The sequence below is a fragment of the Dromaius novaehollandiae genome, chromosome 5 (genome assembly GCF_036370855.1).
Source record: "Dromaius novaehollandiae isolate bDroNov1 chromosome 5, bDroNov1.hap1, whole genome shotgun sequence".
In the NCBI taxonomy this organism is placed as follows: Eukaryota; Metazoa; Chordata; class Aves; order Casuariiformes; family Dromaiidae; genus Dromaius; species Dromaius novaehollandiae.
The window spans coordinates 39,338,086-39,352,283 of record NC_088102.1 but is presented as its reverse complement, the minus strand read 5'-3'; the positions used below and the strand labels follow the sequence as shown (position 1 = coordinate 39,352,283).

The 14,198-nt window shown below is 42.5% G+C and overlaps 1 protein-coding gene across 3 annotated transcripts in view; it reads right to left on the bottom strand.

Moving 5' to 3' along the window:
- SUSD6 (sushi domain containing 6) overlaps positions 1–14,198 on the bottom strand; it is an 89,325-nt gene that overhangs the window by 39,508 nt on the left and 35,619 nt on the right. Inside the window, exons 1-3 of one of the 3 annotated variants that reach the window (XM_026095622.2) lie at positions 13,099–13,120; positions 12,556–12,743; positions 8,081–8,110 (exon numbers count right to left, since the gene is read on the bottom strand). In XM_026095622.2, coding sequence (XP_025951407.2) covers positions 8,081–8,110; positions 12,556–12,676 — 151 coding nt within the window. In that variant the 5' untranslated portion in view covers positions 12,677–12,743; positions 13,099–13,120. Of the gene's footprint in view, positions 1–8,080; positions 8,111–12,555; positions 12,744–13,098; positions 13,121–14,198 lie in introns of those variants that run through there. The other 2 variants (XM_064512512.1, XM_064512513.1) reach the window with 2 other exon arrangements.

Below are 14,198 nucleotides of genomic sequence, written 5' to 3'. Positions count from 1 at the left end.
ATGCATGCACTGTTTCCATTGTTTGAAATACAAGAGACAAACCAGTACAGTTACTTTAACTTCTTCTTTTAAGCACCATTTAAGAATGCTTCTCTAGAATACACTTGTGATACCAACACAGTCCCTTCAATTTAACTTTTCCATTAGGAAATTCTCAGCCAGTCACTCCAAATTAGCAAGAAAAAAGGCAAACAACAACAGCAACTTGACATCTAACAGTTCACATTTACACCAATAAATAACCAGCTTCTTTGCAGCAGCAACAATTCATTCTTAACATGCTGCAGCCACCTTCACCAACCCTTCAGGGTCCACACATAGGAAAAAAGCAAAGATGGCCACAAAGCAGCTTTCCAATTAACAGCCAAAATATCCACCCCTCAGAACCTGGGGGCTGTGGTAATCCCCTTTTTGAAATGCTAATGTCATTACAACCATAGCACCAGAAGACAAGTGGTGAGGCCTGGGTGACAGAGCGTCTGCTGTGTCCTTACACAGATGATTTAAGCTGGGCCTTTTGTAATTCTCTTCTCCAAAGCTCTGCCCAGCATCATGCTTGGCAGGAGCTGCAGCTGCTGTCCGACCCTCCTGACAAGTGGGGGTGGAAAGAGCAATATACTGAATTCATGCGTGTGGGGCGAGGGCCTGGGGTGCAGCAGCAATACGCCGTGGCATTGTGCTCTCCAAATGTGTACTCAATTCTAAAGATCGCTTGGGGAACACTTGAAAAAAAGGCAAAGCAAAAGGTTCCCCAACTACTCTTTCACTACTACACAATTGCATGACAGTAAAAAAGAAAATTACAGCTGGTCATCACAGTCACTACAACAGGTTTCTGGTATGAAAGAAACTTACCAAAATAAGCACATCTGTCATCACATCACCAGAAATCAGCCTAGGCCCAGGGAGGGGAAGAATGCCACCCATGGAGAAAGCTACCCCACAGGGACAGAGAGCTGTCAACTTTCATGAAAAAGCACCTGGGACTGATGAAGGTATTTGAATTCCTACCTACAGAGCAGTAACTCTGTACATTGCAATGAGGAGGCCAACCTCTATTGCCACAGAAAGAGGAAAGGTGACAGACTCCTCTGGAAAGGGAGATGCATTTGGTATAGTCCACACAGACTGCACACTGGCAAGCAGCTCTGAAACGCTGCCACCAAGCCCAACTCATTTTTAAAAGAAAAACACAAAAGTTTCAGTTCTTTAGGCACCCTCCCTTAGCACTATGTACTAACAAATGTCAGGAGATAAATCTCCTCCATTTAAACTATCTAATTTAATTAAGAGTTGAGTGGACGAAACAGATGCAGTGATAGATGCTTCCCTGCTGTCAGAGGATGCAGAACAGACATCTATTTTCATCCTCTCAAATCGCTCTGCAGCGCTTGACCCAGCCAACCATGAAATACCCCTGACCTGCCTCAGACAAGTCGCAGGTGGACAGAGGTATGCGGTAAAATAGTTTTAAGTCTTTGCTCACCCTGACTGTAGTCAGAGAAGGAACCTCCCCAGAACACCCTTAATTAGCAGCCTCCACCAAGCTGTCTTGCTTTTAATGACACTGAGGATCAAGGATGCTAATGCCAGACCCACCTGTGTACCAGATGACAGGCTGCTACATCCCCTTCCTCCCAATGTAGCCAAGGGCTCAACTCTCACACAGGATCAACTTGTGACTGGAAAAGAGCTGGTTAAAGTGGAATGAAACCAGACTGAAGCAATACTGACAGGAAAAACAGTGCTCTGAAAAGGTGCTCCAGCCCTGAGCAGTCTCCGCAGCCGGAGGCACATGCCAACAGGCAGTCAGTTCTCTGGGGAGCTTGGAGAAGGTAGAACTTCTCACAGGGGCTCTCACTCTTCCAGTGGAGCACCCACACAGCACTTGGTGTGTTCACTCAGTGGAGATACTGCCTTGTGCCAGTGGCCTGGACACTATTATATGTACCTCCCTCTCACACAGCAGAAATGCACTAGCAGAACTGGCTGCCACCAGATTTGCCCCTTACTTTCTGCATAGCTTCCCAGACATCAGCAAGCCAAACTCAGGGGCTCTACCCACCTTGCCAGTATCCTGGGCCCAAACCATTAAGAAAACTGAAAAATACATTAAATTTGAGGAAGGAAGAGCCCATGGTCAGCAGCTCTGCCCTTCAACTCTGCAGCAACTTTCCTCCATAAAAGACAACTCAGTTCTTAGAAAACACATGCCTTTAAGTCAGACACCCCTTCCTCCCTGCTCTCAGTCAAAAGAAACATCCCAGTCTGCTCTAACACACCTTGCACAGTCTAGATCATCAAAAAACAAAACAGCAAGCACCAGGCAACTCTCCACGAGAGGGACAAAGATGCACCAAACCCTGAAGAACTTATGTCACATGGCTGAAGAGTGTTCAGAGACATGAGAAGGATGGCCTACAAACCTATCAGTCAAGTTACAGCATTCAGAGTTGGAATCTTTTTAATTAGTTTCTCTCACAAATGGGAAGCACATATAAGATGGGATGCTAACAGAACATGCAATAACCAGACCCAGCCAGGATCCGAGAAGCCTATGGAAGAAAGGAAAAAGAAACAGGGATAGGCATTTTCTCAGAAAAATGTGACATAGGGATCCAGGCACTGTTAGGGAGAGCATCAATTCAGCACTCTCCCTTCAAAATGTCAGCTTCCCCATCACTTGAGTACTGACTCTGTAAATAAACCTACCTATGGAAGAATTTCTAGAGAGATCACTTTTACCTTCATCTCTTTGCACTCACACTTAAGCCACAAGAGCAACAAAGTGTGTGTGTGGGGGGGGGGGGGTGAGACAAACAGTAGCTATGAGAAAGAGCTTATTTCATTATACAGAAAGAGAGACATTTCACTTGATTCATCCTCAGAAAGCCCACATGGAAAACTTACTTCCCTAGTATAGGAAGGACAACTCCTTGCTGTACAGGTCACTCCACAGCACCTCACGTGATATGCCAAAGCCCTATATGGATACTATTCAGAGACAACTAAGTCTAGCCTCCTAAAGAGGTGCAAACTACACAATAAAACACAGCTTCTCAAGGATCAACCAGCAGTCAAAATATTGCAGAAGAGAGCTTACTCCTTCATATGGATAGAGTTAAAAGCAGTGACACAAGAAAAGAAAAAAGCGAAGGGATGGCTATTATAGTACCGCAGGGAGATTTCTAAGTCCTGTGCTCTGCCACAGATCCAACTTACCAACTACTTGTTTCGCTATACTTAAATGGCACCGAACTGAACAAGGATCCTACACCAGAGAGCTCAGCTCTCCCAGCACTGGACATTTCCCCCAACTTTTCCAAAAGTGGAGTCTAGCTTACTAAATGTCAAAGAACCAACATCAAAGCACAAAACTGTCAACCTAAAGATGATGTCCAAGTATTTGAGAAGTAGATGCAAATAAAGCAATCCAAAGTGGGAAGACATAGTAAAACATAAACACTTATGATAGTAATAACAGATAAGGGGTTTTACTATCTTATAAACATTAAGCCTGTGAATATGTTTACAATGAAACCTGAAGGTTGTTCTAAAGGAGCATTTCAAAGTAACTTTTCTAGGGAAGCTAAAACAAGTGACAGAAGGGAAGATGTACCATCTCTGATAAAACAAAGCATTGGTTACAGTTCTTTGCTTGCTCTAAAGAGAAGCAAGTCGTGCTGCAGCCTAACACATGGCTGGCACAACTCAGATAGCATTATCCTTTTCAAGAAGCTGAAAAGAGGGCCTAAAACGTGAACTACTGAAGATGGGTTATCCCAGTGGGCTTAATCCCCCAGGAGTCTTCTCCGGGGAGGGGGAGAAGAGAGGAGAAACCCCCTCAACCTTCCTCCTCCCTCCCCCCCCCGATAAATCAACAGCTGTTTTTGATATGACACATCAGAATCAAGGCTTCCGCAGCACGAGGTAGAAAGTCTCCTGGTCAGACTCCAATGATGCTGGCGGTCCAGAATAGACAGGCAGCCCCAGGAGTCTCTCCCTAACTGGTTCAAACATAACTTCCTCGGCTTCCTCCGTTCCCTGCATAAGCTACACAGAGACTCTGCCTCGGGAGCATTAACATTAGCAAGGAGTGATACTTGGCCTGGACAAGGATCCAGGGGCTAGCAGCTTTAACATGTTTGACTTGTTTACAGTAAGGGTTCCTTTAGAGTGGGTGTAACACACAAACACACGACAGGGGAGATGAGTAATGCAGATTGTAACGATAAAACTGAACATGAACTAAGAAAAGCAGAACTTTCTCAGAAAGTCAAGGACATCTCTAAACATGGCAGTGACTTCCACTTGAAGTTCCTCTCTCTGTTTCTTGATTCACACACAGTTGCTGACTGGGCTTCCACAGTTTCTTTCCCCACCAGATCCCCAGCCATCTCATCAGAACACTTGTGGGCAGAAAGATAGCGCTCCAGTCACCAGCATCTTCGCTCTGCTCTGCTCCTGCCTTGAGGAGGTTCCTGTCTTGGAGCTTCAGTCCCTGGAGGGTATGCATACTTTGCAACCTGTGGCCCTTGCCTCAAGTTCTTAAAAATACTCTGCCAGAGTATGGTTAGTTAATGTTGTTGCACATATAAAAGCCTCACAAGACTGACATTGCAATGCAGAAGGATGCAAGATATGCTTCTGAGAGACTCTTACCTAATCATTAAAAAATAAACACATGCATATATTCATGCTAGAGTTCTTCCTCCCAAGGCCATACTATTCTCAACTATTCTAATCTGCTTGCATAACTAAAACACCACCTTCTTTCAAGATATACGCTACTTAACCACCAAGCCACTAACTGGCTTTTTAAACCACTAGGATCTTTTTCACAGCTCCACCTGTGGAAACTTTCACCTTCCTGCTTTGCTGCATTCCCCTCTGCCCTTCTCCATCTTAGGATCTTATTCTCCCAAGATGCTTCATTCAGCTTCAGTCTATTCTACTACTTTCCTACAAATCCCAATCTGTTTCTAGTCCTTTTGTATGCTTGAAGAGTCTCTAGATAGCTTCACTCTATTTCCTTCAAAATATTCTACTTTTATCTAAAGCAGGGAAGCATCACCTGTTGTTTGAGTGGCAGATATTTCTCTGTGGAAAGGGAAGCAGAGCAAAATGCAAAGTTGCTTAAATAGTAAATTCGTTAAAATCATAAAACACAAGTTTATTCTTTTTCTGGTGCATAGTTTTGAGTGTCTAAGGGTGTCTCTGACATGAAACGTGTCATACCGCATGCAGATCTTTCCCTCAGGGCATAGAGAGGGTTCCTCCAGGCTAAAAGAACAGCAGCAGCTCCTGGCTTTCTAGTTATGGTGCTCTGCATGTATGTCAGCCCTGTCATGTCTCTTTCCTGTTCTCGGATTGAAAACTCGAGACATCTTCCAACAGAGGTGCCTATCTCACTTTGCAGAAAGGAAACATTTTTTCAAACCAGCAATGTTTCTCCTTTCAAAGACAATGGAAAAGATACATATCAAAAGCAGCAGCAATGTTTCTTTCTGCTCTCAAATAGGAAACAGACCTTCCCTACTGAACTAGGATGACTGTTTAGACATAGGATGCTGAGCCTGCAGGATTTAAAGAAGTTCTCTTGTTACCCTACTGCTCAATTCTTTGGGTTCTGCTCCCCCTGGAATGCTTCTCCTACCACACCAAGCAGATAAATGCTTCTACCCTTGCATTCATGGCATTGCCCCTAGAGAGAAGAAAGCCACACACACAGAAGCATCTCCATCTAGCACCAGGGAGGCCGAGGTATGCAAGCCACAAGTGAACACTTCCACAACCTCTTAAGGTTAAGCAGTCTTTCCTCAGCACTGGCACTCCAAGTTCCCTTCACCTTTCCCTCATAAAAGGATCACTGTACTAGGCAGGACCAATAAGCTCATTTTATTCTTCAACAGTTCAGTAACAAACCCCTCTAACCCAATCTACCTAGCACATCTTACAATTCATCTAAGCAGTCCCATACCTAAGATGGTATTTCAAATCCCTTCAAAGACCTCAGACCTGGAAGCAAGCAATTCACAAGTCCTCCAGCTCCAACACAACACACTGCAAAAGGAGAGGCTCACTTACCTCAGGGGAATCCCTGCTTAGAGAGGAAGAGGAACACACTTCAGAGATTTTGTTCATTAAAAAGAAAAGGGTTTTTAGATGCAGATTTTCACATGCAGATAAGGTACAAACTTTTGAGATAATGCTGCAATTCCATCACTGGGTTCCAATAACTCTAATGAAGGTACAAGCACTTCTAAACTTGCTGATGAAGTGCTTCCCAGTGTCCTATCCTCATTCTTGACTATCAGCATCCTTGGTATCAGCAGTGTTTTCAGCAATCCTCACCTAGACACAAACTGCTGGATTTGGCAGCAGGAAACACCACAGGGCCCTGATTTGGAGACCCAAACAGATTCAGCCACAAAAGCTGAAGACTTGACTGCCTACAGTGCCCACCTTGCACTAGTCCTGGTTTCCCCCTCAAGCATGCTGTGGAAGTTTATCTATTCCACAACTTTACATACTGCACACCACCTATTCCAGTGGTATTGCAGTAACAGCCCAGGGTTAAATTTGCCACAGTTCAGGAGCAAATGTACTTCTTGTTCTGCAGGGTCAGTAAATAGCTGGCAGCACAAACAGGAGGTGATAACTGCTTGTGCTGCCACAGATAAACATAACAGCTTGGAGAAGAAATTGGGAGAAGGATTACACAGACGAAGGGGAAAGGGTCCAACAAGTGGGGAAAAACAACTCATATTCAACATGTTCTAAAAATGTGATGCTTCAGCTGCTATGATAAGCAATTTAGGACTCAAAAGGGAACAGAAGCAGGGAGGGAATGGTCAAATGGTACAAGGTAATAACAGCAAACTATTCTCTCTCACTGGCAGGACAGACAAATTTGTCTTCAGTCTAGTGGACAGCAGACATCAAGGGATGCCAATAAGGTGATGTGTCAACCTGAACTAAGGCATGCAAATACTTTCTGTTAAAGAGGACTGAATTGTGCCATTCATTCCCCTCCTGCTTCTTTCTGCAATGAATCTCCTACCAGTTTCCATCTTTCATATTCTAGCCCAACAGGCTAGTTGGACCACTGAACTATTAAGCAGCATATTTTCCTGCTAGCAACTGTAGCCAAGAATTGAAGGTATTTTAATACCAGGCATCTGAGTGATTAAAGTCTCCCTAGGAGTAAAAGTTAGACAGATTCATGAATCGGAGGATTCCATCAGCTCTTCTCCTCTCCCCCACTCTCTGTAGACCAAAACTTGGTAGGCAGTAAGATTCTGCCCTACACACCTTCGAACACTTCATTACAAATCTATTCCCATCAGCCCCTGCTCCTGTCCCTCTCCTCCACAAAAACAGAAGAAAAGTTCAGATTTAGCAGGTCAAATTTCAGTGTTCAATAAAGATTTAAAAATTTTAATCAATATAGAACAGATATAGAGAGCCAAATATGCTTCCCAATTCCTCCCCAAATTGCATACCTCCATAATGCACATACAGGAAAGGTTTAAGACTTTTTCTGCACACAGGAAATGAAAAGCAGAGTATCCAACACAATATATCTAGTCATGCTACTTAACCCAGCACACTCCTCTTATGAGATGTTTGCCTTTTGTGATTAAAGGAAACAAGTTTTTTTCTTTTTTTTTTTTTTTTTTTTTTGCTTGCCCTCGCTGTCCTCCCAGTCCTCTCAGGCAGCCTCTCAAAATTCTCTCTTTCTCTTTGTTTTAATGTAGCGTTTATTCTGTTTGGTTTTCCTTGACTCATTTAACAGGTAAGCACTACAGGAGGTAAAAAAAAAAAATCCCTTCAAGTACAGTGAAACAAATGAAGTTGATCTTCCTCTCTCCCTCAAATGGAAGACAGACATCTTTCCCCAAATACAGGAGACAAAATGGGGATGAGATGCAGCACAAAGATGTATCTTAGCCCATTCAACACAGCCAAAGTAGAACTGGGAATCCTGGTTCATAGCTGCTTACATTAACCAGTAACCTCCCCCCGCCCCCCACACACTCATTTCTCATAGTACTGCAGTGAAGATGAATCTACTCACATGCAGGTCCTTTGGATTTGCTGAGCCAACCTAAAAGGACAGGCAAAAGGCAAATTTAGGATAACTATTAGGCATGCTTTAACTCCTCCCTTCCTCCCCACTAAAACTAGCTAAAATTAAACAAATTATGTGGCTAGCTGAGATTTCTATTACTTTCTTTAAGCCAGCTGCTTAGATAGTGCTGCCTGGAACAGTAATAACAGTATGTTTGTTATCTGAGCAACTACTTCCTAGCCAGCTTTGCTGTCTGGCCATTATTCTGTTGCTCTCCACCATGCTCCTCTGTACCACCTGGCTTTTACTAAACTCTCCAAAGGGACTGGAAAGAGGAATTACACCCCAAACTGCTTCTTTATGTCCATGGAGACCTGCATGCTTCTTTGGGCTGACTCGCTAATTTCTTCAAACCCAGACTTACATGAAGCAAGCAGGTTATAACCAAAATCTTCTGTTCATGCATGACACCTGCCCACATTTCTCTGGCCTACCATCCTTGTTTTCACAGAATTCATCCCTAGCTGTATAAACTCCTTCTTTTCAACAACAGAGACAAAGAAAGCCTCTGCTTTGTACGGATTCCAAAAGAATAGGAGCAAGTCTGAATCTGCTCAGTGACTAGAGCACGCTCTTACAAGCTGTTCTGTGTAATGCAAACAAACATCAGCAGTATCCAAGAGCTTCTGTGCAGAATAACCTTGGTACTAAAAAGACCTTAGAACAGCAAGTAGCAGATTGGTTGCATTTGCATCAGAGACAACACATGGGAATGGAGTTTGTTTATTCAAACTCAATTTATCACTTCAATGGCAATCCTAAATATTAAAGAGCTAGCTTTATAGCATTTCACATGGGATCAGTCAACAAAAAGCAGGTTGTGTTTAAATCAAAGTGGACTTGGATTCATCAGGCCTGCATTACTAGTTTTCAAGTTTAATATTTTAACTCTTTGCTTTATGGATATTGATATTTGCTTAATTCAGAATGTTTAAAAGACTACTTTTACTAACACTTTTCACGTGAATTTCAATGAAAGGCCAAACCTACCTTTTGACAGGTTTCTGATAGAGCTGGTTATGAATGCAAGAAATTGCACCATTTAGAATACATTTGATAGGAAGCTTTCAAATATTTCTGAGACTACATCTTAAATTTTAACCAAAAAAAAAGAAAAGAAATTCTGATGCACTGCCACCCTTCCAAAAATAACCTGGCCAGACAAGATGACTGCAGTGAATGGAAGAGAAACACAGGGCTTTTGAGAGCTTGGGAATAACCCTAAGGCCAAAGGAAGGGGGGTGGGGAAATCACAGCAACAAAGGAAAGATGGAAAAGAGTTATGTGTAGAAAAACAGACAAAATGGTTGTTACTCCTACCCTCCAACACTTCAAGTCCCCACCACTACCCACACAGCATCCTGGCTCTTAAGTACTTTCCAGATGAACCCCCAAAGGAAACACAGGAGATGGAACAAGAACTAAGCCATGGTATTTCAGATCTTGCTCTCCAAGTCTTCTTTCCTACCCATTCTTCCATTATTTCCCTTAGCTAACCTTGGAGTACTTTCTGGAGAAAAAAAAGGCACACAGTGATAAAGCTCAATGAATACTTCTGAACAGCAGTGAAGTCTCCCTAAATCCTCCTCTTCCAACACAGTTTCAACATGCTCCTCCAAATTCCTTGTTTGCCCATCACCAAATACTGCATTTGTTTTGTGCTAAAACACGTGCCAGTTATTTTTATTTTCATGAAAATCTGCCTGTGAAGAGGGAGCAGTTTTCCCCAAACTCTACAGCATATTTAGTGACTAAGAAACTTATATTCATCTCATGGCACTCTAGCATATTTGGAGAGATTGTTTGAGACAAAGTGCTGAAGACTTTTCTTAAAAATCCATGCATAAATATAATCCATTTAAAACCAAAGCAGGGACCAGATGCTTGCTGACTGGAAATGAGCCTGCCCTGCACATTTACCACATGGCAAGGAGAACATGTTCCTGCCCAGACTGTGAATATGTATCTAAACCTGCAGGAACTGAAGCAACAGCATTTCTAAACAGCAAAATGACTGCAATACAATATACATTATATGGTTTTAACATATGAATCACAAGCTCTGCTTTCTCACTCTGAGCAGGGCCAACCTATTGTTTCCATGCTTGTCTGTCTTTTTATAAGAACATTGTTTAGCTTTTGTAGCAATTGTTAATGTGTCACATTGGCCCTGCATTCAACATAAGCATTACCAACAGGAGGTTTAATATAATCTCTTGCTTCGTGTTAACATCTTTTTGTCCTGCCTGCTCTGAATGTTTTTGCTATGTAAACTAATAAAATGAGGATGGTGGTGTGATGGGGGAAAAAAGATGAGGGAAAGATGATTTTCCAAGTGCCTCGCTAGTATTCTTTGTTTATCCATCTGGCTCTCCGCTCCTCAGCTGACTTGCTCATTAGGGTTACTCACAGCTGGTGTGCTGCTGCAGGTGCAGCTCTCTGGGCCCACGACACATCTCTGAGCACCCCCGTCCCTCTCAGCAATTGGCAGCTCCTGCCTCCCAACCTCAAAGTACACATACATGGAAGCACCCCTCACCCAGCCCTTCCCCTCCCCCCAGGATTTTTTTCCCCGTATGTCTTGCTGTCTGCTATGATCTTGGGTTCCCCTCCACATACGCTCACTTCCTCTGCAGGAAATATTTCATGCCTAGCCACTGTAATCCTATTTAGCTGATGATCTGCCTTGATCAATTAGTTTACCACAGCTGGTTTCAGTTCCTGGAGCAACACAGAAAGGGAAACAACGCAGAACCACTCTGGGGTCTTCCGATAAGCTTAACTAGTGCTTTTGTTAATGTGACTGAATGCCTCAAAAATAATACTAGAAAGGCTTGCCAGCATTGTGGCTGCCTATCCACAGTCAGCAGCCCGGTGCAGCACAAGGCATTTGCATACAGATGAGTCTCCGCTGAAGGTGCTGCAGTGTGTGTCTCTGGAGTTCCAGTGACAGTGCATTCCAGCCCCAGACTGCAAGGCATGTCTGACAGACCTGTATCTGAAGTGACGGTGTGGCATTATTACCAATGAGAGTAAGGCTGGAAAAAACAAGGACAGACCAAATTCAGAGAGACCTTGTCCTTTTCCCACTCTTGCTATCTGTTTATGCCAATCTGTCACCCCTTCTGTGTCTCCCCAGCTCTTCATTACTTACAAGGCCAAAGTCAGGTCAGGAAGGCATACAAGTCCAGGATATATGATTTCAGGAGCCTCTCCCTTCCAACTCGAAGAAGCAGAAATACTAAAAGGAGATGAAGTCCTCCAGCAGCTTCCAGCACCAGCAGACTTTTCTGTACAGGATCACCTCTGCTTTAAGCAGTGTGCATCTGGCAGCTAACATTTATTCTACTCTACCACAGAGGCCAATTCAAGCTTCACTGAAGCAGAGGCATGCTGGTCACTTCACATTTTCAGGTGCCATCACACTTCAAATAAATAGGGCTTTTTAAAGCTACATTGAGAGTGGAGGTTTTGTTTTCAAAGGGAAGCTATTGCTTTACACAGCAACAATTGCTGAAATCAAACATATGCACCTTTTGGGGATTAACCTCCTTTATAGCACTGTACATTTAAAGTACACATGCAAAATTATTCCCTTCATCCCGTACCACTTACAGTCACACATCTCTGCAGACACAAAAACTACATCGTGGCAAGTTCGAGAGAAAAGACCACATATTGGCATACACTGGGTAAACATGCACACAATTATATAATGAACTCCCTTGTTATTATCTGGTATATTTTATTCTTCTGCTCATTTCTAACAGGCAGATCTCTTCACCTCTACTGTTACTTAACATTTTACACATCATCCTATTGCACTATTTACATTACTCACCATGCCTGTCCATCAGAAAAAAACAAAAAACAAAAAATAAGAAATTAGAGAGGGAAAGGAGAAAACTCAAGCTGCAAAGAGGATTTAATAGAGGAGTGCAGTTAGTGGATGCTGAGGTGTCAGAAGATAGCACCCAAGGAAACACTGAACAGACTCATCAGCTCTGTAAAGAGCTGAAGACAGTCAGTGCTTCTAACAATACTTCTTCACATGAGCAATTGCTACATGGCATACAGATAAGAGCGTCTACATGAAAATCTCACTCAACCAAAATGTGGTCCATATTCTCGACAGTGTCCAAATGACCCCAGCTGCAGTGAAGATATAAGAAGGGAGAAAAAAGGCTGGGGGAATCAAAATGGCAGGGTAAAGAACAAGCACTCTAATATTGCTAGTGCAAATAATAGTTTAGTTCAGATGCTGCCCTTTACCAGGCAGTAGAAGCAGAAATTCTTTCTTGCAGGTATTGAAGGATGTATACAATATATCAGCCCTCTCCATTTTCCCCATAGAAACATAAGGCCACCTCCATACTTATACATCTCCCCCTCCTTGCAGCAAAGGCAAAGGTTTCACTTACCTGTGGCCTGTGCTTCCACAATAAGGGTGCCAAAGATAACTAGCAGAAGAAATAACCCATGGCTAGTCAAGGCAAGAGACGATCCTGTGTTGCTCTTTGGTGCTACCATTCCATGGCACATCTTTTACCCACCAAAGTTTCTTTTAAAAAAATCCCCGAAAGATCTGGTTGATTAGGAGCACCTCAATCTACAAAAAAAGACATAGAAAGAAAAAGTAAGTGTTAAGTCATACATCTACTATATCCAGAAGAAGGAAAAGGGAAATTCAGAAAAAAACAAAAACAGCGTTTTTGTTTGTTCTAGAATTTTGGAATCTCAATAAGTATTCACAGTTCACAAGGAAAATAGGAGCAGAAAAGGCAATCTTCTGTATAGGGAATCTTAAAAGCAACCAGAGTGACCAGAACTTTTCACTTGTCCTATGCAGTCTTCAGACCTGAAATATTAGAACTTACAATTAATTTTATATCTTCCTTTCAGAGAATCTCAGAAAATGTAGCATCTGGAGAATTTGTTTCAAGAGAGTCAGCCTTCCTACTCACCCACGACCTTTCAGAAGGTCTCCAAGACTCAGAAGACTACAAGACAGCTATGATAAATAAATCAAATGCTTCCTCAGCCACCTGGAGAGGCACAGCAAATCTGACAGCCATCCAGCAGCAGGCAAACACACACTTAAGAGGAGGAATGTAAAACAGCTTGCAAACCTCAGGTATAATGTTCTGACAGTATAGAGCATAGCAATTAAAATTGCAGGATGTGACACTATTCATACCTGAGGACTGAGAGATTCAGCCACAGCCTATCAGACACTGTCACACTGAAAACACATTAGTACACAAACACAGCTCCAGCAGCAAAGGGCACTTGGGAAATCAGAAAAAGAACAGACAGAATACAAGTCCCACTGACATTGTACGGTTTTACCCTGCAAGATCTGTAATGGTGAATCTGGATCTGGATGAATTACAACATCATGCATGAGTTCAAAGCTCCTGAAAAAAAAGTCAGAACTAAGGATTTGTGTGTACCTGTGTTACAAAGGAAGAAGAAAACAGGTATAACGATAATTATTCAGTCAAAAAATATGTGGAGAGGCATTTCAACACTCCTTCTATCATGCTGTTTCTTACACAAACATATAAAGTTTTCAGGAAAAAAAAATTAACTTGGGGGAAAAATAATGTTTTCTTACACTTGCCCACAGGAATACTTTCAACCCAGAAGTCTTCCTAGGTAAACGAAGATTTCCCTAGTCTCATGTTAGCATTTTGCTCATATTTAACTCAGAAGAGGGCTGATCTTTAATGTTTAGATCTTTGAAGTTGATTAGTTTCTACCAAAGAAGAATCCTTGCGTGTGTGTGTGCGCCTGCATGCGCGCGTGACGTGCTCACAGAGACACACGTCAGTAATTCAGTTTGTGGTCTGTAACATCTATTAGATTACAATGTCTGCAAAAAATTGCAAGAAACCTTGCTAGGAACTGAAAGCCATGGCTGAATTTTTCTTCTGTAGAAATAGGATAAAAACAGAGAATAAATAATAGACTGTAAAAGTGAAATCAAAACCCTTATCAAGGATCACTCTAAAAGATCTTCTAGTGCAGCCAGCAAACTAAGCCAGGCATTTCATGATGACAT